General features: G+C 37.1%; 1 protein-coding gene across 2 annotated transcripts; it reads right to left on the bottom strand.

Moving 5' to 3' along the window:
* Positions 1-25: 25 nt before the first annotated feature.
* Positions 26-27,636, bottom strand: GSPT1 (G1 to S phase transition 1). Of its 2 annotated transcripts, none has more exons than XM_049790999.1 (15): positions 27,170-27,636; positions 15,906-15,953; positions 15,456-15,497; positions 14,475-14,702; positions 13,424-13,457; positions 11,836-11,913; positions 9,298-9,478; positions 8,814-8,968; positions 7,563-7,703; positions 6,740-6,833; positions 6,317-6,397; positions 4,479-4,652; positions 3,940-4,029; positions 3,417-3,585; positions 26-2,691 (listed from the first exon to the last, which is right to left on the bottom strand). In XM_049790999.1, the coding sequence occupies exons 1-15, from the start codon at positions 27,468-27,470 to the stop codon at positions 2,639-2,641; spliced, it is 1,869 nt and encodes a 622-aa protein (XP_049646956.1). In that variant the 5' UTR covers positions 27,471-27,636; the 3' UTR covers positions 26-2,638. The 2 variants fall into 2 exon arrangements, with proteins under 2 accessions (XP_049646956.1, XP_049646957.1); XM_049791000.1 differs by lacking the exon at positions 27,170-27,636 and adding an exon at positions 16,885-16,904.
* Positions 27,637-27,825: the final 189 nt, after the last annotated feature.

Genomic DNA, 27,825 nt, shown 5'->3' with positions numbered 1-27,825 from the left:
TCACAAAAGGAAGTATTCAGAGTGGTCATTTAAAAAAAGTTTATTACATCAGTGAATCAGCAAATAGTATTTATTTCAAACAAAGCCACATTATCTTTTTTTCTTCTTTCATCTAGATTTAGTTGTATTCAATAGCAGTAAAAATGGGACTATAAAATGTGGAATGGAGATGAAATGAAAAAGTTGAGATGTAATCTGAAGACTATTCAAATGTAATGTAGTTTCAGCTCTTCTAACCAAAATGCAGCCAATTTGTGTAGATTTGTGCCTTACATTTTTGTATCAGCGTGTTTGTTATAGAATGCAAATATTTCATACCCAAATAAAACCCTGTCACAGGTTAGCAGTATCTTTAATTGTATAATGTAGATTCTGTTAATGAACTTGAAATAATTTAGCCTCCCTTTACAGACAAGGTAATGTTAACTGGATTTATGGAAATGGTAATCAAATGCATTAGATGGGATGAGTAATGGAAATGCTCAGACTTTCTATCTACTGGTATTGCAACCCAACAGATAATTTTTCACTTTAATAATAAATACTCAGTCCAGCCTCAAAATAATGAAGTTTTAGAATCCCTCATTAAGTTTGCTCAAAAGTGGAAAAATTCTACTGGAGCATCATGCAGACTTGAGATGCATTTCAATGCTTTAAAAAAAAAGTTTTAAAAGTTCTAACAATTTAGGAATCTAACTGTAAGTATTCTCCAATAATGGTCTGTGCAAATTTCAAATCCATGAGCTTCAAGAAAGCAGCCAGATACGTGGAAATCTTAAGTCAATCCAGAATATGAACAAGACAGTAAGGTTCCTTGGCTTTTAATTTCTTCGTTTAAGATCCAAGGAACTGTGGGTTTTATTCACTTGGTAGGAAAAAAAGTTACTTTTAAACTCTGATTTACCAAAAAAATAAAAGCCCAGAGATTTGCAGACATAATAAAATTTATTTAAATTCCATGCATTACGGTAGCTACAAGTGTAGTCATATGAAACTGAAGGACAATAACTTCTTCTGTCCATACAATGTAGCTGTAAGTGAAATGAATGGGAGTTCCACAGTTACAAAGAAACAAACCAAACCAAAAAAAAAAAAAAAAAAAAAAACAAAAAACCAACCAAAAAGGTTAAATCTGTTTCAGTTTTGAGTTATCTGTGAATTCAGACACAGTCACTAGACTGTAAACTTTTGGGGGAGGAGATGGGCTCACCACAATTGTACAACTGAAAATGTTTAGTTTAAGACATTCTGAAGAAGCTCTGAAGAAACCTTTTAATACTTTACTACTAGTACTCTGGGAAATCAAAAAAATCCATTAGCCTTCATCCTAATTGTTAGAATCAGGATAGCAATTGTAGACAGTTCACTTTCAAAGTGCAGCTAAATAGGGTTTTATTATGCAGCTCCTTCAAATTGTACTGAGTAAGCTTTATTTTGAACCAGTTTCGCTTTAATTTCTCAAGAAAAACTTCACTGGTCCTCATAAGCTTACATTGCTTTTTGATATGCAAAAATTTACAGACTGTGCTTGATTCTGACCCTCCCATATTTCCGTATGTGCAAACTCTTAGGGATTTAAATAGTTTTTCTCCCTCTCAGTTCAGACTGATCTTTAAAACAGCAAGGATTATCCAGCCCTCTAATTTAAAGACAGGGTGAACTGAGTAACTTATATAACTGGCACTTTTTAATTAGCCCAGTTCTCCCACAAAATGCAGCTCTTATAAATACTAATAGGCACTATTGCCACAAATTCTCTTATTTTTGCAAGTTTCACTGATTTACTGGTGGCTAGCATTTTCTGCAGTTAAAAATTTAACAATGCTGAATTTTTATAAAGACAGAATATGTAGTTCTAGCCTTCAAAATTGACTTACTGTGTCTAGTAATGATGTTAAGTCAACCTAAATTTGCTGAAGATATTAAGAAATGTAAAGCTAATGAAGGTGCCACATTTGCATAAATGTTTTTTAATTTTAAGAATGCATTCAACAAAGGGAAGGGACAAACTTAATTATTTTAATACAAACTTGGTTGAGTGCCCAATTGCCTCATTTAAAACTGTGTGTGTGGGGAGGCTGAGGAGTTTAGAAAAGTCCAAGTAACCAAATATCTAGGTTACTGGAAAGTTAAAAAGCTAATGCAACTGTGTTACATCTGGATAAAAAACATTATTCAAAAGCAATTCAAATACCGAAAAAGATTTCAAATTGAATAGTTTATTAACATGGTAGTCATCTTTGTAACATGTGCACACACACTCGCACACTCTGAATGATCTGCCTGGAAAAAGAGGTCTTAATATATATGCTGGGGGAAATTAAACATTAAAAATCCTTTAGATTTTCATAATTATAGGCAATTATGTCCACATCACTTACAAAGCTATTGCCGAATCTTTCCAAGGAAGCAGAATTTGGGAGAAAAAAAAATTCTTTTTGGGAAAATTCAACAGTGGCATAGCAGAGCTCTCAATATGAGAAAGCTGACATAATGTGGACCTTTGCTGTGAAATTTGTCTTTGCAAAATATGGGGAGAAGTTTATCAATGGGCAGAAAATAAGAAGGCGGTGTGAAGTAGGCTTTTGCAGAGTCGATTTTCCTCACAGTATTGTGCGGGGGTCATTGAGAAAAATGCTTAGTCCTTCTCTGGAACCAGTTTCAGAACTTTTCCAATTGCAATGGTCTTACCTAAACCAAGGAGACAAACAGTAGTTACATATACTGTGAAAAGAATGTTTAAGGCTCCAAGAACATGAAAACTTTCCCCAAAAATACAAGCTCTTCAGAGTATTAGAAATAATACAGAGAATAAATTGTTGTATTGTAGAATGAAAGCACCAGTGTATTTTAAAAGCACAATAAAATCTTAAAAATGGTAAAACTGCTATTCTCACAGTAAAGAATACAATGTGGATTGCAGAAAGCCTGCTCTATAGTCATCTAAGGAGAAGGCAAGGCAGAATCATTCTACCAGATCTTTTACTGCTTCTAAAGATAATTTATTTTAAATATGTCCCACAAATCTATGAGTTTTACCAGGGTGAGCATGAGTTAAAACCCAACATACAACTACCCTTATCTTTTCTAACTTTAAATAGAGAAACTATGGTAATCATATTGCATCCTGGAATGTCTACCTACATTAAGAAACAGTGCTGGTAATTTTTCAAATTCAACCTTTTGTTTCACAGTGCACATTTTTGTACATTATTCCTCTAAAATAAAAAACACTTTTTACTAGTGAGAACTCTGCACAACAACAACAATTTTCTTAGATTTACTTTTCCACTGTTACCCAGACAGTGATTTCCACTAGATACCAGCTTTTTCATACCTCATTGCCATGCATGATCTCCTATTTCAAATAACTGTATTTTTCCAGCAGTTAATAACTGTTGATCAAGCAGTCTTACCCTCATCTCTTAAGGTAAAACGACCCATCTGAGGGAAATCTTTGAATGTCTCAAGGCAGATAGTTCCTGCTGTCCTTAAACGGGCAATGCATACTTGATCTTGTTTCACAAAACGGGGCCGTGTCTTACTTTTTTCTCCTGTTTTTTTGTCTACCAAGCAGATTAAGGCCTGTATAAGAAAAAAAATAATAGCTATGAGTGCTAAAGTAAGTATTATTTTTTCTTTACAAACAAAACTGAAGTGGTCTAAGAAAGAAAATACTTAAATTAAAAAAACCTTCTAAGATTTACTGCATAAGAGAGTCAGTCATGACTTACCACACTTTTCTGAAGGCTTATGCTAACAGTTACAGACATTTTTGGTTATGGTACTGACCAAAGATTCCATTTCAAGGCTGAAGCTTTGTTGCATTAGTCGCTCTACAGATGTATGTCACGACAGAACTTCTCACCCCAACAAGCACAAGTGTGTGTGTGTGTGTGTTGTGACTATATTCACATCACAACTTAAAAGGACACTTACTGTTATCTCAACTTCTTCAATACAGGTGTGGATGTGCAGCACAGCATTATAACCTGGGCAGATAATGGATTTGTGCTCAATTATCACTATCTGTAAAACAATTAAAAATAAATTCATTTTTCCTTGTTTCAATTATGAAAGAGCAGAGAATAACCAATACAGAACTATATTAAAATGTAGAGTTGAACAATAAACACACAACAAATTTTTGTGAAAGAAACAAAATTTTAAGCGATCAAGTTGTTTACAATATGATAGTATAAAATTGAAGAATTGGCCTGACAAGATCTTGCTTTCACAATTATAGGTATCCAAAACTTCATTGAGAAGTTACATTCAAAAGAAATGATATTTTAAAAAACTCAAATTGATGATGTCAGAGTGTTAGGTATATATGTTATTGTCAATTTAGAGATATGATAGTGTAAGAAATCTGAACTGAAACTTCAAACTACTAAAGCTTAGATTTGGTGAAACACAACCAACTATTTTAATGCTTTTTACCCATCTATACAGCAATTAAATGCTAGTTATTCTACCTGGGCATCAAATGTGCGTCCAGAATGACACAGGTTGTTGGGATCACAGAGAATAAATCCTGGAAGGATCTCTTCCTCTTCAATTCCCTTCAGTCTGATCTTTAGATTTTCACCTGGCGCTACTGAATCAGTTTCTACATCATCAGAAAGGATTCCAAGAACTTCCACATTGTGCTTAAAGAAAGCAAAAATGCAGTTTTCTATTATGAATATTTTAGTCTGGTACAGAATAATTTTAATACAACAGGATTTCAATAAATAATTCTGTTACAGTTTAAAGTAATTATATTCAGTTCTGCAAGCTTCAGAACATTTAAAATATTTGAATGACAAGTTACTAATGTTTAAAATAGAATATTTAATCAAATGTATTCTAATATAATTCTGTAGTATATATTCAATGGAAAGCAAATTTTAAAAATATCCATTATTTCTCAAAGTGAAATGAGTTTAAAACTTATAAAGATATGAGAGATACAATGAATGCATATTATCTAAGAAGAATGAAAAAGCCATATTGTTGTATAGACTTGTTACATTCAAAATATAACAGTCTGAATATTAACATAATCCAGGAAATCCTAGAATCCTAAAATTCTACAAGATTTCCTGGAGAAGATGATAAACGTACCAAATGTATATTAATGAACACACTCCAAGCAAACACCAAAATGTATTTCCTAATGTTCCTATACGTTGTAACCTCTCTTCTGATTTTTGTATCTTTACACAGTACTAGATACCAACAGAAAATAAATATTGGAAAGGCAGAAGAGTTAAAACGGGAGTAGTTTCAGAAAGATGCCTATTGTTCTGACTTCCTGAAGTTTTAGATCAATCCTTATGAGCTGATAAAGTAATAAAAAAAAAAAACCCAAGTGTGTAATCAAAAGCACTATTTACTGAATACAAATTCTGTAACAGTTTAGGTGAAGACATTTACAGTTTATTAATTTCTCCTAATCAACCCCAAAATAACATGGGTGTCAGATGCATGTCAAGCAGTTTTATAAAAAGCCACTGTCTGTTAAATTACCTTAAAAAACTGAAAAGCATAATCTTAAGCTAAGTTTAGTTTCAACTTTCAGCAGCTCTTGAGAAAGGTGACATGGAATTCAATCTAATTAACATATTTTGATTAGGAAATACCAATTTTTATATAAGCTGTAGATTTATTGTACATTTGAGTATTGAGACATTTTCTAGCAAACTACCTCAGCCTACAGAATTGGAAAAAGTATGTCAGCTTAAATCAAGATGACATGACTAGGTGAGAAACTAATGGAAACAACACCATTAGTTGAATACACTATTCTCATCCACGGCCTCTCCCCAACTATGTTTTCACATCCTTAATTTTTTATATTTTCACTTTCTTCAGGGCAGCACAATGATTCCAAATAGTGATCTTGCATTATGGAACAGCTACCTACCTGCACAAACAACCTAATCTTAACTAAAGCAAACTTTGGGTCTTTCATTGGAACACACTGTGTACTGTCTGCATCATTCAAATTTTTGTTTCCTATTTCCGTTTGGGGAAAAGAAAAAAAAAAAGGTGGATATAAGAAGGAAAGTTTTGAGCAATATTAACTCACAGCAGGAAAAAGGTTTTGTGGGCCAACTGGACAAATGCAAAGTTCAAATAAACTACGATACCCAGCAATTGAGTTTACTAAGGAGAGACAACCTGAGTTTTGAATGCTAAGGAAACATGAAAGCCTAGTTGTGTTCAACTGAGCAACAGAAAATTTTCTGATTTAAAGTAATGAATATCTTTAAGAATCAAGCTCCTTTTTAGGGTAGTAACATTTTTTAAGATCTAAACCTTACCATACCTTGTTTGGCATCATCACAAGCTGTTGTCCTTTGCAAATAGAGCCCGACTCCAGCTTCCCAAGGACCACAGTGCCCATATCCTTCACAAAAAGAAGTTATTACATAAAACTTGGAAACATTTTTCTAAAAATTCTGCTCTATTTATGATTTAACTCTAAGTATGGTTACTTAACCCTATGAAGTTATTTAACACTGCTATACTTAATGTTTTAGAAACTGTTCTCATGAAAGATTACAGATTTTAAGAGTCTCATATAATGCCAAAATTATTTACTTCCCCTCTCCACCTCTATTCTATAGTTAGAAATGTAGACATATCACAGAAAAAAAAAAGATACCCTCTAAAAATACAGTAAACAGCCCTTTTACTGCTTTCTGAAACAGTCCATTTATACTTTCAATCCTATTATTTTGATTTGTACCTTATATTTATCCACAATTGGCAGCCTGATTGGTCCATCAACTGAACGGTTGAAGTTTGGCAAATTATCCAGGTATGGAATAAACGGTAATCCACTAGAAGAGCAGAAGGCATTTGTTTCAATTTCATGAGCACCCTTCCATTTAAAAATTACTCAGAATGGATAAATGCAGTCCAACAAAAGGAATGATTTTAATTCTGTCATCATTAAGAACAGTGACCCCTAAGTTAAATCTATCATAACATCCCATCATTAGTGTCCACTTTACCCTGGCTAACATGTTAATACCCAGAAAGTGCATGGAGTTTTTAAAGTTATGTTCCAGGCATATTTTACACAAATTAATTATTCCTTTGAGAATCTTGCCAGATGTGTAATATGTTTCAGAAATACAAAAATATAAGCTAGGTCCAAACACAATGTTCATTAATATGTTTTAACTGCCACAAACAGTATTGGAGAACATGACATCCAGTGAGAGACATGGCTTGTCACTAAACTGTTCACATCAGTTACTCATTCTAGCAGCATGTCAACTGCAGTATCACTGGGAAATTCAAGGGCTAGTATGGCACTCAAACTCAAAGACAAAGAATATTGCTAATACTATTACAGAGTCTGCTAACTTTAATCTTCTGCAGTTAGCAAAGGCTTTTATTTGGCTCATTGTGTGGCTGTGTTCTTGTTGCCCTGATCATATTTCCTCAAGCACTTTAGAACACAGCTGCAATATACTATGCTATAGTTCTTCCTAGCTTCACTGTAGCATTTACTTTTATTGAAATATAGCAAATACCCAAGTTGTTCAATTTAAGATACATACATATACCAAGGACAGAATTCTGACTGTTCTTTAAGGTTTGCTCCAGTCAGTCCTGAGCAGGGCATGAAATGAATATCCTTTTTGGGATTGAAGCCAACTTTCTTCAAAAATGGCACCAGTTTCTCTTTACATTCCTCGTATCTATTCAAATGACAAGCAGATCAAGATAAGTTTCAATTATTCCAGCATGACATAATACTTGTGCTTTCAACAAAACCCACAGACATTTGATTTTCATCAGTGAAGTTATTCTGTGAGCAGCAAGCAAACCTAATAAAGCTTAGCGGCCTGTTTACATCTTTTCACCAATCTTTCCAGCACAACTTAGTATTGTCTATTCCCCCTCATTCCTCTGCTCCTTAAAGCATAATCAGTTTTATCCATATACCTCCATTACTGGGCTGAACAAGCAGCAGCATATGCTGTATCTGTTATTACACTCTAGAAGAAAACTGTATCCCATCATTACACAAGTATCTCTAGGGAAGGACTAAGTTATACTTTTTAGCACCCATCTTGAAGGGGTGAGAAGAAAGATGTGACAGAAGCCATAAAAAGACCCAAGTTTTGACACATAGGAAAATTAAAACCCTTTAGTAATATTTAAGCATTAGGGCAGACTCCCCGCCCCCTTAATCCTTTTTATTAGTTATTTACATATTACATATTGACTTTCTAGTTATTTTTACCTGGCCTGTATCATCACAAGACTCCCTCCCTCCCCACTTCTTAAGACTGTAATCATGAACCAGATTTAATGTATTATTTGCTTATTCAATTCAGCTTATCATAAAAGAACAACTCCAAATAATACATGGTGGACACAGAAGTTGAACAGGATAAAGATGTTCTCACCAAATCTAAGCTAGGAGTTTAGCAGAAACATGACCAAGTAATCAAGAATCTGGCAAACTAAACTACTGAAAACAGAGTCACTTCCTTTTAGGTTCAGCGTAAAGTTTCCAAGTCAACAATTAAACTATGTTAGAATGCATGGATTTGTTAGATATGGCTGCATGGATCCAAACAGTTGAAAGGGAATGTTTTAAAGTAGTGTAGAACTTCAAGCTTAGTTGAGAGGCACTGTCCTACACACTGCTTCTGGTTTTCCCCACAATTTTGATAACCTCTGTCTTTAGTCCACCAGTCTAGCATTCTTTCAGGAACAATGGGAAGCAAAAAATTACTTAGGAATTACTTGATTTCAGTATCTTTTAATAAAGATGAATTTAAAAAAAATATTAAACTCACCTTTCATTACTCCAGTTTACAGTTGGATCATCCATCTTATTAATAAGAACTATTAAATGTTTTACACCTGCTGTTTTTGCTAACATGGCATGTTCTCTTGTTTGTCCACCTTTCTCAAATCCAGTTTCAAACTCTCCTTTTCTTGCAGAAATAACCTAATTAAAAATACACATTTTAATAGAAGTTCTGCAATTCTCTCAAGAGAACAATCAACAATGGGTAATACTGCCTTATTAAAAAATAACTTTGGGTAGTCAAAACTGGTAAAAGCTTTCAAAATGCACTGGTATATCTCCTCAATATTACCTGTTAGTTTCTGCACCAACATATATAAAAATCACAACACCTGTGGACAATTTTATGAAGCTGTTAAGTTACTCCAAAAACCACTCAACTTGGTAGACTTAACAAGCTAACAAAAAATAAAAATTAAAAGCTTAACTCCAGAATATATTCAAAATAAAAGAACCTGATTTGTCCTTACCAGCACAGCAAGATCGGCTTGAGAAGCCCCACCAATCATATTTGGAACAAAGCTCTTATGTCCAGGAGCATCTAGAATAGTGAAGTGTTTCTTCTCAGTTTCAAAATAGGCACGACCCACTTCTACTGTTTTACCTTTGTCTCGTTCTTCTTGGTTTGTGTCTAAGGCCCATGAAAGGTACCTAAAAAAACCAAAAACAAAACCACACCAACCCAAATATTCTATTTTTGTATTTTTTACTAAATTTATGTAATACTTGTTCATCATAAAATGTCTTTTTTTTTCTGCTCAACTATTCTAACCACCTCAGCATTACTGAACTTAAGCATTTCCAAGACCAACAGTGACTTTCCATTAAATATTTTGTATATGTACCATTGGGTGTAGTGCCCAGTGCTAGCTCTCCCTCACATTGCTAAGACACAATTCTAAAAAACAATTTTCAATTATTAAGTTACACAGGTATGATCTAAGCTCAAATACTTTAAGCTTTGTCTCAGTTTGAAACACACCTCTGGATCAATTACAAAACAATTCCTTTCTCAGCATAAATAAAAAATTAGTTCCGATTTGAACATATTCATATTATGAGAATCATTATTATTAGTTCTTATTTATTTGCACATATTAAACAGAAGTTGGATATGAAATAGACACCACCTTTATTCACCTTATCTTTGATACTTTGATCATATCAACTCTTGTCCCCTCCCAGTCATATTTTATCCCATTGGCCATTGACAAACAAGTTAGATTTAAGTTAAACAGATGAACTGAAGTTTCAAAAAAAGATTATTTAGCTCCTTCAGGTTTTGTGAAAATAGAATAGAAAATAGAATAGGTGAATAGAAAGGAGAGAGAAAAACTACCCTCACTAAGAAGAAAAGTAGTAATAACTAAATGGAACTGGCTTAACATACCAGTATTTTTCACTGTTAACAGCAGCTTATAAAGATCTTTAGCTAGTCTTTTGTATTGACTGGATAATGTCTGAAGAGACGCTGCTAACTCAGCTGACCAGCGATGAGGGAGGGAGTGTCAGGGACTATTAAATACAAAGATGTCCTTTCCAGCTCAAGAGGTTCTTCAGTCAGAGAAAGCACTAAACATTGGGAATTATGGATATATAATCACAGTCTTCCCTAGGCAGTACCTGTTTGTCACAGAGAGGTCTAGATAGCAAGCTAGATGGCTTTTGGTTTGTACTAGTATGCATGTTCCTATGTGTCATCATCTTCACTATGGCCTGTGTTTCTGGAAGATTTCAGCCAAACCAAAGGTCAGGTTTTACTCGGCTAACAAGAGTCAAGCAGGAATTTTTGCCTGGTAGCTGGATGGGAAGTCATTTTTGCACACAGCGTTTTTTAGGGAAAGATGCATTTCTGACTGAAATGTCAGCTCTGCACTACGGTATAGAATTTTCTGAATCACAAAGTAAAGCCACTCAAATTTCAAGACTCTCAAATAAGAAGCAAGCTAACAAGATCTTTGATAATGACACAGAGGTACATCATACTTCCTGCTGTGTATCATGACATATTTAAGAGTAAAAATAGCACTCAAGGAGGCACTTCCTGCAACTGACTCTCGAAAAGAGGAGGGGGGAAGAGGAAATCTGTTTTTCAAACTGTCCAGGGTTTTTGATGAAGGTCCTGAAACATTTATTACTATGGTCAACTCCCAACAGGGGGATGATGCTTGCTTGATAGAAAGAACGTATGTCACCCTTTCTATCCCCGCTTTCTCACACATAATACCATTAGTTCAGGTCAATGCCCACCCCTTGAGTGCTCCATTGCTGCTCTACCCCTAAGGAAGTCTTTAGCTGCTTTTTTTCCCGAGCCCTTTGAACCCCCATTTTCCTCCACCACAGCCAAAAATGGAAAGCTTCCAGAAAGAAAATCAATTTTGCAGTTGTTTGAAGGAGAAAGCAGGCTGCTATATGTGCTGTATATGTATGCACACATACACCAGCCCCACCCCCCCACCCCCACCCCCCAACAAACAAAAGACAACAACAAAACCCAAAACAAACAAGAAGCCTGCAAAATATCCATACATGACAGCAGCAGCATCTTGCCTGGCGGAAACTTAAGAACTGTGGACTCCATCTTTATTCATATCAAAATGAGATATAAGGTGACAGCCAAAACTATTCACCCACTCTCTCCTCTTGTCTGCCAAACTGACAGCTTTAATCTCTGTCCCTTGGATACCTCTCTGCTGTTTACAGGTGAAAGATGTACAGATAGAATGACCCCAAGAGCTGCCTGAGAAAAGTGGTTGCCTTGTATTCCTTTTTACCAGCTAGGTTTACCAAAGCATCAGAGCAGCAAAACCTGTTCCAATGTGAATCGCGCTGTTTCATATAGGTTCAGTTAAAGAAGTACTGGAGGAAAACAAGAGATTCCTCCCCCCACACTCAAACCCCATTCCAGCAGGCAGCCAGCACTAAAGGGACAGATACTAAAAAACAGTTTCCCGTTTTCATCACGGTGCAAATAGAAAAGCAGGCTATTATCCTCAGTAAGTTCATACCATGTTTCTCTGTTTTTTTCTTTAGCTTCTCTTTCATATTTTTCAAGTGTTCTTTTGTCAACCATTCCTGTCAAATACCTAAGAAAGGGGTGGGGGTGGGAAAAAAAGTGCAATTTTACATAAGCAGAAACATAGTTCCAAACAGTTAAATACTTATACAATCCCTACAGATTATTTTGAAAATCTGGAACAGCCTGATGTGAGCAGCAGTGGAATTTTTTTCCTCCACAAAAACCCACACCATTATCTGATATGTAAAAGCATGCCAGCACCACTTCAGCTGAAGTATGAAGAATGTCTTTTTTTAAGCCTTAGTTGTAAAATGTTCTGCAGAGGCAAGTTTTGAAAAGAAACTACATCTGTTAAGTCCGTCTCTGAGACTAATCCAATATTTCAAAATTAAGTAAAAACCATGATAGAGTTTTTCACACCCCACCTCACCCATTTCTGAAGTGTAAAGAAAAATATTTTTTGTTTAATTCTTTTTAGTTAGAATAAGAAACCTGATATTTTAAGAGATATCTTTCAGTTACAGAAAGAAGCAAGTATTGAACAGTTTTATTATATTAAAACTTCAATATTTTTCCCTCAGATATTTCTACCTGATTTTCTAACAACAGTAATCTACTTAGTTTATAAGGAAAATTAATTATAACAGTAAATAAAGGGTTAATGACAAAGTTGGTATAAGCACCAAATTCCCCCCTCCATCTTACAACAAAGGGATATTCTGCAAAAAAGTGAAAGGCCGCTAAAAGCTTTAGGAACGTAACACATCGGTAGGAGTGTTCAGAATAGGCATCTCCTTGTACAAGAATACTCAGACACATCAGATAATAAAATGCTAATTTGCTCTAGTATGAACTACAAGGTTAAATGTAGCATGACAATTCCAACATTCCAGTTTGGTCAAAACAAAACAAGATGAAGATGCCAAGACAAAGACCTCCCACTTTTGCCGAGAATATTATTTTAAAAACCTAGAAATACTTTGCATCAGCAGGATAGCATTTATTTCTTCACGTACCACTTCCCGTTTCTTGCTTTTTTACAAACTGCAGGATCTAGCTGCATTTATTTACTTTTGTCTCAAAAATATTGCAGTCTCTAGATACTGTTTCTAAAATAGACTTAAAAGATTAACTACTATAATTTCACATTTTGAAATCAAATTATGCCTGACAATGTTAGCACCAGGGAATAAGGATATTAATTTTTTTTTTAATCTTCACAAAAAGGACAAAGTTTAATAAAGGGTAAAAAGTAGTTTCAAATAGCATTTTAAAATGACGAAGAAAAACAGAATCATGTTCTAAAAGGGATTAAGTTTTTTAATTTAATAATGGATGCTTTTGCATAGTTGTTTCCATTAAGTAAGTGAAACTCCTATAGTGATAAGATCTGATCTGCTGGAATTCAGAATTTCCAAAGACAGTAAGTAACTAAATTGACAGGGAGAATAACATTTTATTATAAAAATATTAATCTATGCTGATTTAAGCCATAAAGAAAATATTACTCATTTTACTTAATGTACTTTTAATTCGCAAGAACGAACAGCAAATCAAAAGATTAAGAGTTTCCTTACATTATTTGTCCTCCAATAGTTGACTTGCCAGCATCTAAAAAAAATAAAAAAATTAATTCATTCACAATTTAAAAGAAAATCCTAGAAAAAGAAGAAAACAATTACAAACAAGGTCATCTAATTTATTTCCAAAGATATATTTTTAATTGTAATCTAAGTTTTTGAAGCATCTCTCAGCTTCCCTTGTTTCCATAATATTTCATTGTCAATTCAATTACACTGAATTTTGAAAATTCTGTTTTCATACATATAAACCTGGCATTATCCATAACAAAAAAAGCCTCATCAAGGAGTGATCCAGCAAAAGCATGGGCTAAGAGTGTGGGAAGCTCTTGCAAAAGCCCCTTCCCTGCTTCCTTTCTCCCTTGTACCTAACTTCTGTAGGCTGCTCTTCAGTATCAGGATGTACCTCTGCCCACTGCCTCTTTACTTTGTGTGACTCCATTCTGAATTTACCTGAGGACTAAGTTACAGTACTTTTAAGGTGATAAGAGACTATACAAATGAAAATACAGAGTTTACTGTAAAACTTGTGATTCAATAATTTTTCTGTACTTTTGACACCACTTAAGATTCAACTGGGACATTTTGCTATAAATGCTTCTTTTAACCTTGAATTATGTTCATCTATTGTTTATAGCTCTACAATTTTTAATATTTTGAATAATAATTTTTGAATTTAATAACAATTAGTAAGAACCCTTTGAAAATATTTAAAGCAAGCAGAAAAGGAGCACTGCTTTCTGATTTTGATCTTTGGATCATAAACACAGGTATGTCACTTAAGCCCTCAACAGAGCAGGTACTTGAGAAATCATGAACACAGACACTGTTGTGTCCAAGAGAACACAGGCACTCTATCCCTGAAAGACTTTCTTCTAAGTTTTTTAATTTTTCCAGAGTAGCTCCACTAGAATGAATGTTCCTATTAACCTCAAGACACAGTGAATACATACATCCCTATAAAGAGCAGGATTAATTTCTAATCGCCCAAGTTCTAGGTAATACAAAACACAAAGATCCAATTACTTCACATTCACTTACAACTTACCTACGTGCCCAATGAATACTACATTTACATGTTCTTTTTTAGGAGCACCTGGCGGAGCTACAACAGATTTCGGTTTTGGTATTTCCTCCTCCTCTTCCATCATTTCCTGAGCGCTTTCTTCAGAAGGCCCTGCATCCCCTGTGGGACCACCTCCTAGCTCTGCTTCACTTGTTTCTTCTTTGTGGTCCCATGACTCTTCCGGGGACATTTCTGTCTCTCCATTTTCCACTAAAAATTAACCAGTTAGATATATTCAAATAGATAATGAAATTAAAAGCAGTGACTATGGAGAAAAGCCCCTGCCCCAAAGATGCAATCAAAAGACGTCAACTATCCAGTCTGTTAATGTCTTCCTATATAAAAATGGGCAACTGCTGCTTGTTTCTGAAATTATTATTACCGGGAGCTTTGAAACTAGCTTGTGTGCTGACATCAGAAAACTATGATTCACAGGGGTTAAGAGACTTCTGTTTTAAGAAGGCAACAATTTTAAAAGAAAAAAACAAATCTGAAGATCCACTCAGACCATCATGCTGGTCTGAATCCACAGAGACATATGCCACCACATGTTTAGAAAGAAAATGAGCAGTAATGGTTTAAGTTCTCTTGAAAGCCATACAAATACAAGCAGAAAGATACTACTTCCATGTTCTGATTGCTCATATTACTGATCACTTAACATTTTTTGTTAATCACCATTTCACACATATTAATGGGACTATTTTGTAATATGAAATTATTTTTAATAAAGCACTGATGCTTTTTCATGTCCAAGTAATCCAATTGCACCTGTCAACGCATACTAGTGTTCAATTACCTCTTTCCTAATCTTAAGTATAATGGCACAACAAAAGTTATTAAGGACCAAAAATGCAAAAGCTCAATAAGGCATTCTTCAATTTTGTTTGCAATGATTCAGCAAAACACTATAGTAGTATTTTATAGTACTATCATAGTGAAATGGAACAATTCTCATCTTACCAACAGATTCTGAAATTTCCATGTTAACAGCAGCATTTGAACCTAGGGGAAAAAAAAAAGAAAAAAATCATTAAGGACACATATTTACCAAGACATTATCAAGAACAAAGAAAAACAGAGTGACTTAATAAATAAAAGGATAGTTCAGATGTTTGGGCACTTGCCAATGCTATTTAATATACAGATTGAATTTTAAAAAAATTCTGCTTCATGGAAGCTTTATGACCTTCAATAAACCACTTGGTCTTTACGTGCCTTGCTCAACTGGCTATAAAATTGTAAATAACCACAGATAACCACACTGCATTACAGTAGTAGTATGAGGATAAAGAGAATGAAAATTGGAAAAGGTTCATAGATATTTTTAAAAAGGAGATTCTTTGCAATATTTTTTTTACATCATGTTTAATGGACCTGCGTTGTGTACCATCAGAACATGAAAACAATTACCTTCACAAGAGACTGTCTGCTCCTCTGGAGAAGTTTCTACAGGTGCACCTGCAGAGAAAAATTTTAACTTTTAAAATGCACTGATGTAACCAATTTCCACACTTAGGCATAAAAGACCATCCCCCAATTTTATTGCAAGACGTGTATTTAAGAAAAAACACCTCCCCCCTGAAAACAGTATTAAGTATAGCCACCAAGCACAAATATTTCTAAAGAACACTGCCTAGAAGTTGTGAAAATAAAACGCCAGGTCTAAAAAGTTCAATTCCCTGCCCACCCCCCCCGGAAAGATACACTTAAAGCAAGTTTTAAAGGAAGCAATTTTTCTATAGGTAGTATTTTATCTGCCCATCCCTTTGGGGCATACTGGCTATTTTAAATGTTAGTATCTAATCCATGTTTAAAAATCTCAAGCCAGTTTCATTGTATCCAAAGAATACAATGTGTGTGGTGTCACAACTGTATGGAAAGTTTCTGCCAGCTTCAGTTTATAGGCATACCTACAATGCTATTGCGCCTCAATTTCACATAAGCGTTGAGTAGAAAATTGAAACAAGCTATTAAGAATAAATTCTTAAGATCTTCTGTAGTTATTAGGATCAAGAGATGACAAACTCATTCATACATCTGGTAAGTTTGCCAGTCCTCTTAAACATCGTAATATAGTCACGTTACTCAGAGGGCAATCTCAGCAGTCACGTGCATATCAAACCCACAAGTATGTTTTCTGGATAAATCACTCAATCTTCTCATGCACTAAACTATATGCTGACGTATAACTAATTATTAAAGCTACTAAGAGTGATATGTTCCAATTAGCAATTACACCACTTGACATTTCAGGACATTATTCCACATGATCAAGAGGCATTCTATAATTATCCCTAAAACCTCAACCTACTTAGTTTTCTCTTGGTATAAATTCAACTTTGTAATTCTTTGAAACAAGTTCATTATCTTACATTTTTCAGCCACATACCAAATTCATACCCTCTGTTTAGCTGTACTCCTCCTCTCCTTCAATGTCATTATAAAAACACAGATCTTACAGCATTACTTGCTCTATACGCATGATGGGACCTAAAGATGAAACAAATCCGCTCAAAAGAACAAAAACATAGAGAGAAGGACCCGATTCTAAGCCTCTTTGCTTTCGTGCTGTTTGCGTATTTGCTACAGACTTCTATAAACTGGAGCAGTGCTGCAAAAGCTGGAAGATGGCCAGAGGACAAAGCTTGCAGGCAGGGTGAATGTGGGTCATAGCACAACACCCAGTGACCAGCGGAAAACAGCGGAGGGAGCACAGCAACACAGAAGAGACAACTGTTCCCTACGTTCCTGTGTTATATCACATATGAGCTGCACTACACGGTCCCAAAACCACAGCAATAAAACTTTAAGAGAATGACTTAATACAGTAAGTAAAAGCGTAAGAATAGAATACCTTGAGATTCCTTGTAAGAAATGATATATTACTCTCATTTGAGAGCTGGAAAAGACTCAAATCAGCCCATTTATGAGTGTGGTAAGCAGGTGGCACATAACCTAGATATGAACCTAAAGCCTCTGTTTTGTAACACATCAGAAGACTGTTGGCTATTTCACAGATATTATGGTTGGGATACATACATATTTTCATTTCAAGATCATTTCAACAAGCTTTTGATTTCACTCCTAAAGTTTATCCATAATGAAAAACTTATTAAATGACAGTATTTATGCACTTGCCTTGAAACAGAAGCCTACAAGTGGCTGAAGAGTTATTTAATTCATTAGAAATACACTGTCAATCAACAGCATTCATAACAAACTCAGCTTTTACTTTCTGGTCTGTAATACAACAGGCATGCAGACAGGAGAAAAGAAGTTTCTTCACAAATAACAGAGAGGAGATACGGAATTGTTAACCTAAACAGGTCCATCTGTTAAATTTTGTACAAGTCTAGCACACAAGAGAATCAATAAGACAGTTTGTGTATGGATCCTAAACAGTACTAATGCCACACAGTCAAGGGATAACAGGTATTAAGTTATGACCACAGCCACTTATTAAATTCTGGTCACTTTGATACACAAGGGGCAGGCATGCTTTGACAGAGGACACTGAATGACATGAAACATACATTGTTCCTTCAGAGCAGAAAAGGAATACAAACTGTTCTCCAAAAAAATTCATTGTAAAGAAACAAAGTAAAATAAGTAATCTTAATTTCAAAAAGAACAGGGTTTAAGTGATAAACACCCCTCAGCAATTGTTTACTTCCGATAAAAAATTTCAGGTTACGTCAGTTTATTTCAGACACTGGTACATTGCAAACAAATGTACAAGAGAAAAGTCTGACTTTAAAGAGTCAGGTTTATCATTTGTGTGAAAATGAACAGATTGCCTGAACTATGTCTTTAAGACAATCACCTGAAAAGAAGGATGCAGTCCTACTGCTTCTTAGACAGCTGGGTTGCTGCATTTTGCTCTTTGTCATCTCTTCTCTTGTGTCAGCCCTTAGTGCATGTATAACTACTCCACAAAGGGAGCTGGTCTGACCAAAAACTGAACTAGCAAAGAACCTACCAGCTTTTGGGTGGATTAGCACTCTGAAGCGACGTATCAGCTGGGTGGAAGAGCACTACTAGTGCCATGGCAGAGAGAACAGAAAGGCAATCTCAGTAATTCAAGGAAAAACACGTCACTTTTAAGTTTCAGTTCTGAAACACCCAGGGAATCTTGGGATCACATAAAAAGGAGATGGCAATTCTGAATCTAGTTGATAGGCTTACTGCCTAGGACTCAATCTGGGTTAAGACATGATAATAAGTCCAAACTCTGCACTGTCCCTGTGGCAAAATGTTTGGGCAAATCCAGTGAACTGAAGTAACCTTGCTGATTTTGCCCATGAGATAAGGACAGTCATTGTAACAAAATACCTTTAAAGATGAGGGAAACTGAGAAAAGTTTTAAGTAGTCATTGTAACTTTCCCTGATCCCTGCAAAATATTAAAGTAGATATGCAAAGTTTTTAATTTTGTGTTTTCTGGAAGTCAGGAAAATAACTAACAATATTTATTGTTAACAGTTTACTGGTAAAAACATCGCATACGGCAAATTAAACACAAATTAGAAAAATCTGTAACATTTCAAGTTCAGCTTAAAAATTTTAGATCCTTATCAGTGAAAATCATTCAGATTGGAATCTTGTCATATGAGAGAAATTCAAAATGTAGTTCGTATGAAATCTGGTTTTAAAGTGAGAACATGTCTTAAATGATGCCAAATCTTCAAGTAATGCTTCAAATTCTTGGATTTACACGTGACAAACAACAATTAGATTTTACATAGCACCCTCCATACTCCATCTCTCCTCAAACCATAAGTCAAGAACTGTTGTTGCAACCTTATTCACTGTATTACACAAGGTGAGCAGTTTATCTTTAGTCCTCTTCAGCATCAGAGTTCTAGGACATTTTTTGGAATACCTTTGTTGTCAATGCCAAAGGCAAAAATGGATACACATGCTGCATTTATCTACTGATAGACCATCAGACAATGATATTATGTAATTCAGAGTCTTGTCTGAATAAGGTAATTTATTTTTTAATTTAAAATTCACTGGAGGAATATGCATCCTCCAAATAACGGCTCCAAAATTGCACTTTTAAAACATGGTGATTGGTCTCTTTAAAATACAGCTAATGTCCTAAAGAAATACTGCAAGAATCCACTCTGCCCATTTCATTCCCATGGCATTCTACTATATCCGATAAGTTTGTCACATATTACATCAAGTTTTGTACTTGCATCTTTGTTGTACAATAACCAAAGCTGCACAGGTAGAACGAATTAAAAGTTATAATTCAGCCTCTGAAAATATTGTTTTTAAACAGTATAAGCCAGGAACTTCACAGCATTAACAGTTTAAAATGCTTGTACAGAAGCAATAGAAAATTGCTTTATAATTAAATTTATATTAGAATTAAACAAGAACAGGTATAGCTGGCAAACTGGGAATCAATGTTAGAACAACTGCAGTTAAAATACAGTACTCAAGTCGAACTTAAGTGCTAAGCAGTAATGACAACTTCCATCTTCACGTAAACTGCAGTATTTACCAGATGCACAGAATAAGCTGAGAGACATCTCCACACAAGTGGATACTGTTCAGTGCTTAACCAGTAACTCCTCAGCAGCACTTACCTGAGCCACAATGCAAATGCCTTCACAGAATTTATGAGGCCACAATTTGTTGCTATGCCTGGCAGCACTCACAGCTCCCAGCCTGCTTTGCTGCTGGAGTGATAAGAACCTAGACAGTACTGGTACCTGGCAACTGAGGTAGACTATGGGGTTAATGAAACTGCATGAGAGGGGGGAGGGGGGGGGGGGAGAGAGAGAGAGAGAGAAAAGGCAAGTTCCATTTGAAAGAAGCGTCTTATTTACAAAACTGAGATGGTCTGTATAGTGAGTTTGTTGTTGCTCCTCCAATACAGGCAAGTTCCTTCACAGGAATTCCTGGAAGGCTGAAGAGTAAAGAAATGCATGATACCCACCTTAGGATTCCCATCACCTTTTCTTATGTGTGATCTGAATACCTGAGTTCAGTACATATTTACACTATAGCCATATGGTCGCAACAGTTTTCATGAATTACGAAACAGATATTCCCCCCCCCTTTTTTTTTTTAAGCAAAAGCATGAAGGGTATTACACCAGAGTAAAAAATAAAGGTCCAAGTCAATCACACAGAGCATGAGAATCAGAATAAAAAAACCCAAGAGATTCTTAGTTAACAAAAAGCCACAAGAAACTACTTTAAGCACAAGTAAGTGCTAGAGCTAAACAAAGTATTTCATATTCAATATATTAAAATACAAAAAACACAAAAAAGTTTTCAGGAGTTCGCTGTAATTAAGGCAGTTGTTCTTAAAGTTAACTTAAACCCAAAATTATTTTCTCCCTGTCTCTGCCCTGCTTCATAGCCTATGACCTAGCTTCACCAGTGGACACAGAGATGTAAGCCCAATTTTTAAAATGCACCAATGTAAGAGCAGCTTTAATAGTTTTAACATGACTGTAAAATTCACAAAAAAACTAGCACTTGCTTTGTATTCACAGCATTTTACTACATGTTAGCTTAGTACAAGACCCACCTTTTCCCTTCCCCAGTGAGGGGACACCTTAAGTTTATCTTATCTAAAACCAACATGCTTCTTCACAACTAAGTCTATGAAAGCTTATGAGGATTTTCAGAGAACATAATGAAAAAGCCTCTTCCTTAACGCCAAAGTATTTGTGCTCAGTTGATAACTTGATGTTTGAGACAGATAGTCAAGAAATCAAGCTCTGTACTAGAACAGTTAAGGATTCCACTCTCTAACAAAGATCTCCGATAACCCAGTAGGAATAGAAACTAAAAAAACCAAACCACCCCCCCCCAACCTCAAAAACAAACATAAGCATCCCATGGATTTTTTAGCAGGCTGAGCTCAGGATTTTAACATTTACACATAAGAGTAAAATTTACACATAAAGTCTCAGACTGTTCTAGAGAATTTTAATATCACATCACCTGTCCTAAACTAACTTTTGTACTGAAAGTCAATCAATGTCACTTTCATATAGACCTCTTCAAAACACAGCCATAAATTTTACTGATTTTCACTGCTTTATTCCTTCATAATAAAAAAACCACCCAACCCTCCATATTTCTATCTTAGCTTCATACAATCAGCTGCTTCTCTTGCTTGCATGGCTCTCATCACAAAACAGGAGAGAAATCCCCAAATTCTGAAAGTGGAATTGTAAAACCAGATTGCTGATAGAATTCAAGAATTATCCCAAATTACTTTTGTATTCATTTTGATAGAGCAATCAAGTTTTAAAATAACATCATGCTTTCAAATACGTTAAAACAGTAGTCCAAACCAGGGTGCTAAACACATGGTCAGCAGATTGCATGTAGACTCTAGAACAGTTCATCTAGTCCACAGCCAGCTCCCAGTGGTCTGTCTTTTACTGGAGTCATGCAAAGGCCAGAAGCGTGATGAATTATTCTAACAGAAGCAACACAATCCTGGCTACCTTCCTGGGGACAGTTCAGATGTAGACAAAGGACATCTGTGTAATACATTGGCACCTTGGCTGCATCACACAGGAATATTATATCTGATCATCTGGCAAGTCAGTGCCAAGACACACAGCCTTTCTGTGCACTGACTGTTTCAAAAGAGGTTGTGCAGCTCATCTGTCTAGAGAAGCTGATACAGAAGAACACTGCTCTAGATCATCAAGTGATGACTCAAATCAAGATTTTTTTTGATAATAAGAATTTATACCATATACTGGCATTCACAATACAACACTGATTTGCTGTCATGTAAGCAGTTCAAGTTTACAGTTATGAAGTGCTAACAGTAGCATTACCAACACCCTACTTGTGAGGAAATCATCAGCATATGGCTATTCAAATATTGATACGAATAAACCATGTAATCCTTTAATATGATAGCTTCTTGAATGGTGGACTACTAGTTTTAGACAAGACTTTCTTAGCAAGTTCATATGCAAAGTGAAATCTCAAGGACTGAATTGTTGAAGAGCTTAAAATACTGTCTACAGAGAATGGTATAAAACAAGATACGACCAGTTTTGGGGAACATGATGATACAGATAACTCATCATCCTACTCTGGAAATTATAAGGCTTCAGCACTGAAGCAGAAGATATCAAAACTCCTTCTTTTGTTTCTAATTAGTGGGGTGGGGGGGAATATATGGATGTCCCAACTAGCTACAAGGTCAAGAAAAATGAGGGCAGGGAAAGCCAGAAAGATACATGTTATATCCATTTATTTACAGCATCTAAAGGCTGAGGATGTCCAACTGCTTGAACATAACTATTTCAAAAGTAACTACTGCAGGTGAGCAAGGATATTGAGAGCATGAAGCAATCTGAATCTTAAGCCAGATATTTGCATGGCTCAAGACTGTAGGTGCAAATTGTCTAAATGTAGTCATTAACAAGTATGTTCAGAAATTTACCTGAAGTGGTCAGGAAAGCTACTAAATGAAGCAGTAGCACCAATACCACCAAAAGGATGAATGCTATCTTCCTTACATTAGCTGCTATGTGCATCACACACTTTTTGTTCTTGTCACTGTTGTACCAGTGACACTTTTTTCTTACCATAAACCACTGCACACTTCAAATCATTGAACAATTCAGGTTGGAAGGCACCCCAGAAAGTTATCTGGTTCAGTCTCCTGCTCCAAGCAAAGTCAACAGTGCATACTTAAAAATTACTTCTAAAAAGAAGAAAAAACTAACATAAAATACAGCAAAGCCCATACAAGGCAGCTGTGATCAATTTTACCAAGAATCCTTTGGATATTCAAGAACTATGACAAAAATTGAACAACAAGAATGCAGGTTGATGCTGCATTTTGAGAATTTTTTCACTTCTCTCACACCTGAGATCCAAACAAAACTTGGATAATAGAAATCTTACTAATGGGGGTGGTGGTGGCGATGAGGCAGTTTTAACTATTCCCTTACACCTCCAAACCATGCCTTGATATAGAAACAAACAAAAAGCTATCCAAATGCAATTACATCTCATACACACTTCCAAAATTAATAAACCATAGTACAAAAATAAGTCATAGATGGTACAGAACAGTGAAGCTGCAAGGTGCAGTTGCGATTAAGAATGTTTAGAGGCCCTAACACAATCCACTGTCATTTTATCGACTATCACACCTTGCCTTAATTCAGGTGAGTTTGCTAGTCCAGCAGCTGCTATCTACAGTAAGTTTCTCTAGAAGCACAACTTGTTCATGACATACTTGACATGCTCACTGGAAGGAACAGTGGTACTGCAATGTCTGTTGCAGACAGAAAATTGCCGAGTCTCTATTTCACGTTTCTGGTAGAATCCAAAAGAGAGAGATTTTACACAAACAAGTTTTACTTGGACAGAATTTGATAAAAGCAAGTCCTTGCAGCTACAACATTTAGGACATAATGCTTTTAATCCGTTTCTTTAGGTTCAAAAATTTAAACAACATGCTTTTTGCATATAATCAAATGATAATTTAATTCCAAACTAATTCTGAAACTATCTGCAAGCAAAAATTATATTAATGGTAAACATCGGTCAGATATTCTCCCCACTATACAATTTGCAATCAAAAGAAAGCATGCATAAACCAGAAGTTTTAAAGTAAACTACTTGGAATGCAGTTCTCTGTAGTTTCCCAATTTTAGAAAGTTAACATCTTGTTCCCTAAATGGCTTCTGAGAGCATTATTTCAGTGCTCTAAACAGAAATGACAGGAATTTTATACAAATTACTAAAAAGATGAAGTTAGTGTGTAGTAGTGTTTCCTTTTATGCACACTACAGCCACACAATGGAGATCAGTTCTGTGGAATTTTTCTATATGCCATGCTGCTACTACACATTTATCTTGACCTACAACATCCTTTGAATTACTAAGGAATTATAACTCAAACAAAACCTCACCAAGAGGAAGTTCAAAGAAGAAAAGTGTCACTAGAACTTAACTTTAGGCCACGTAAGTCCTCAAACTGACACACAGCTGTTTAGATTCTTCATAAGAATCAAGAATAATTTAGACTTTTCCCAATACAAACCAGTATTTGTACACACCTCAATAGAGATGACAAATAGAAATATTTTTTTCCTCACAACGTAATGAAGAATGAGTGTCACGAACACCTAATTTCCTATGGGAGCAAAAGCAAACTGGGTTGCTGAAAAGTAACCTATTCAGCACCATTGTCTAATCACATGTTGTTCTGACTTATTTCCAGAGCAAGCTCCACCTAGTTCTTCTAGCTAGCAAAGTAGTTGTCACCTTATATGAACATCTGCAAGAACAAGACTGTCCATTACTTTCAATAACTGAGTACATCAGACCTGGAAAAGTATGTAACAAGTATAGTATTCCAGTTAAGAAAAACTATTTTGTGGTTTTTGTTTTGTTTTTTTTAACTGCAGATTTTTGTCTGCTTAATCTTAGGGACATGCAGGTTAATTATAGAAACTCAAAATTCTAAATCTTAAAGATGATACAGAAGCAAGGTGTATTCAAATCAGTTAGATTATAGCATGATGTAAGAAATGTACACAGCAACTAAGATGGAAAGAAAAGCTATCCTGATCACTCCAGATGACCAGGAAGCTTTCAGTAAAGTAATCTCTAGTCTCTGGAAAGACAAAGCTCATCATAGGCCTCAGAAGTAGCAAAAGAGTGGAGAAAAGGAGAGCATGAAGAAATAAATATAGTGAGCAGATGAGGAAATGTAGTTTAAAACCTACCAACAAAAAATTAAATATAGGAAACCTTAGAAGAAACCTTACAAAAGTAGCCTGGGAGAAAAAAAACAAAGTTATTAGAATAACTTCACAACCCCAAGAAAGTTTTCAGTCACAGTATTGATTACATAGTTAAAAAAGGACTTAGATTCAGGTTGCAATGGCTGAAAAACACACTGGAATGAATTCTGAAGATTATCCAAAGGTGCACCACATGTTCAGCACAGCCTCAAGCTATCTAGTCTACCTTTACATTTGTGAACCTTAACATATACATTTATTCTAAATGGAATCCAAGAGACTGCCCATGGCTTCTTGGAAGTATATTTTAATGCACTTACATATTGCCTGCCTGCACAGCACATAAGCTACAATTTCTCATAAAAATCAGGAGTGCTGAATAGCTGTAGAGAACACATAATCTAACATTTGCTCTAACACAAAAAATGGGTTAGTTTTCTGTTATGAAAATTTTAAAGCCTCATATAGATTTTAGCTGTTAACATCTGGTAACTTTAGATACTAGGGAAAGCAAGACTAATATATTAAATCAGAACGCAATAAATAATAAGCCCAAATCAACAGGAAATCATGACAACATAACAAGTAGTTGTTTTAGTGAAATTAAATTACTAGAACCAATATCTGAAATACTAGCTTGTTTCATTTTGTACCAATAGGGATACAGAAAATTATAGAAAAAAATAGGAAGGTGTTAAACTATCACACTCAATCAGGTCTCAAACTCCTTGAGTGACATTAAAATACTACCACAAAGTTAACCAGCACGTCTGATGTTTGGAAGGACCTTCAGTTTGGAGCTGGAAATTAAAAAGTAGCTCTCCTTTAATTTCCCATACACAAAGTAAATCTAGTATAAACATTCATTGCATACACAAAGATCCTTTGAAATTAAAAGCAGGGTAAATTTCAAGTCAGTCCATTGACTGAGGCCAGCTGGACAAATCTCTCTTCCCTACTAATCATTCATCAGCATTTTATGAGAAAAAAATAACTAACTGATATAATCTTCAAAAAGACACTTGAGATGCATCTGAACCACTGGTGGCTGAAGCGGTGCCATTCTCCCCAGCAACACCGAATTTATTACCACCAAAATCTTCGACAACTTCTCTACTGCTTTAGCAAGAAGACAGCTGCGTGGTTTCCTCTCATCATGGGCGACCCTTTGCGAGCAAAGGTACCAGGGAAACGTACACAGGATCCACGTACTGCCAGACCACACCAGTTACTGCTGCTCCCTGAGCACAACACCTGTACCACGGCTTGGCCTCCCGCAGCGCACCCCGCAGAGTCCCCACCACCCCAGCTGTACCACAGCGGCCCGCGGACACCCTCCCAAGGCCCCCACAAATTCTCCACGCCGCATCAGACGCCGCAGCCAGCTCCTCCACAATGCCCCATGGCTCCTCTGCCCAGACTCGGCTGCCTTACGTCCCTTCCCCCAAGCCTCTCTCCTGCGCAAGGCTCCCCCTCCGCGGTAACCCCCCCCCCCCCGCTGACGAGACCCTCCTGCCGTCAGGACCCAGGGCCCCAACCCCCGCGCCGGGTGGCCTCTCTGCCGGCCCCCCCCCCCAACCCCACCTCGGCCCAGCATTACTCTCGGCGCCCCCCTCCAGCGCTGCCGCCCAGGCGCCCCGCCCGCACCCCGCCAGCCTGACCCACCCGGCCCGCGGGCTGCCGGCCACCTCCCAGCCCAGCCCGGCTCCCTTGCCCGCCCGCCCGCCCGCCGGAGGCCCTCCGCGCCGCGCTCCAGCCCCGCGTGGCCCTTCCCCTCCGCCGCCGCGGGGGGCCCAACAGCCCTCACCCCGGGCCCCTCCACGGCACGGCCCCGCGCCCTTCCAACATGGCCCCCATCCCTCCGCCCTCAGCGCCCACCCGCCGGCGCAGCCCCGTCCCAGCGCGGCAGTTACCGTGGGGCGGCGGCGGCGGCAGGCCGGGCGGGGGCGAGGGTGGCGGCAGGCCGGGCGCCGGGCTCCCCCTCAGGAAGGACGGCACGAACTCGGCGGCATGGACGTTGGGCACGAAGGGCTTGGCGTTGACGTTCAGCTGCCGGCTGAAGGCCGCCCCGAGCAGCTCCTGCTGGGCCTCGGCCTCCGCGGCCGGCGGGGCGGACCCCGGGCCGGCGCCGCTGCCCGGCTCGATGTCCGCCTGATCCCAGCAGTCGGGAGCCGAGTCGCTGCTGCTCCCGCTGCCGCTCCCGTTCGCCTCCATTTTGTGGCTGCCCCACAAGCCTCTGCGGCCCTGAAGCGTCTCCCAGCGTCCAGGGTAAGGGGGAAGCCGGCGGCGGCACCGACTCAGCACTCGCTCCGGCGATTCCGCGTGTACTCCACCGCCCCGACTCGAGCGCAGTATGGCCTCCCGGAGCTCCCGTACCGTCTCCCCACAGCCTGCCCTGCCGCCATTTTAGTAGTTTTTAGCTCCCCGGCGCCTCCTCCCGCAGCACGGCCGAGTCGAGGCGCGGGAACTACGATGCCCATCATGCCTTGGGCGAGCCCCTCTTGGCCCACCTCCCTGGAAGCCACGGGAAATGTAGTTGCCGGCGTTTTCTGCGTATTAAGAAACTACA

Source organism: Accipiter gentilis, chromosome 33 (assembly GCF_929443795.1).
Source record: "Accipiter gentilis chromosome 33, bAccGen1.1, whole genome shotgun sequence".
In the NCBI taxonomy this organism is placed as follows: domain Eukaryota; kingdom Metazoa; phylum Chordata; class Aves; order Accipitriformes; family Accipitridae; genus Astur; species Astur gentilis.
Note: the sequence above shows the minus strand (reverse complement) of the source record. Positions and strands in the feature narration are given on the sequence as shown.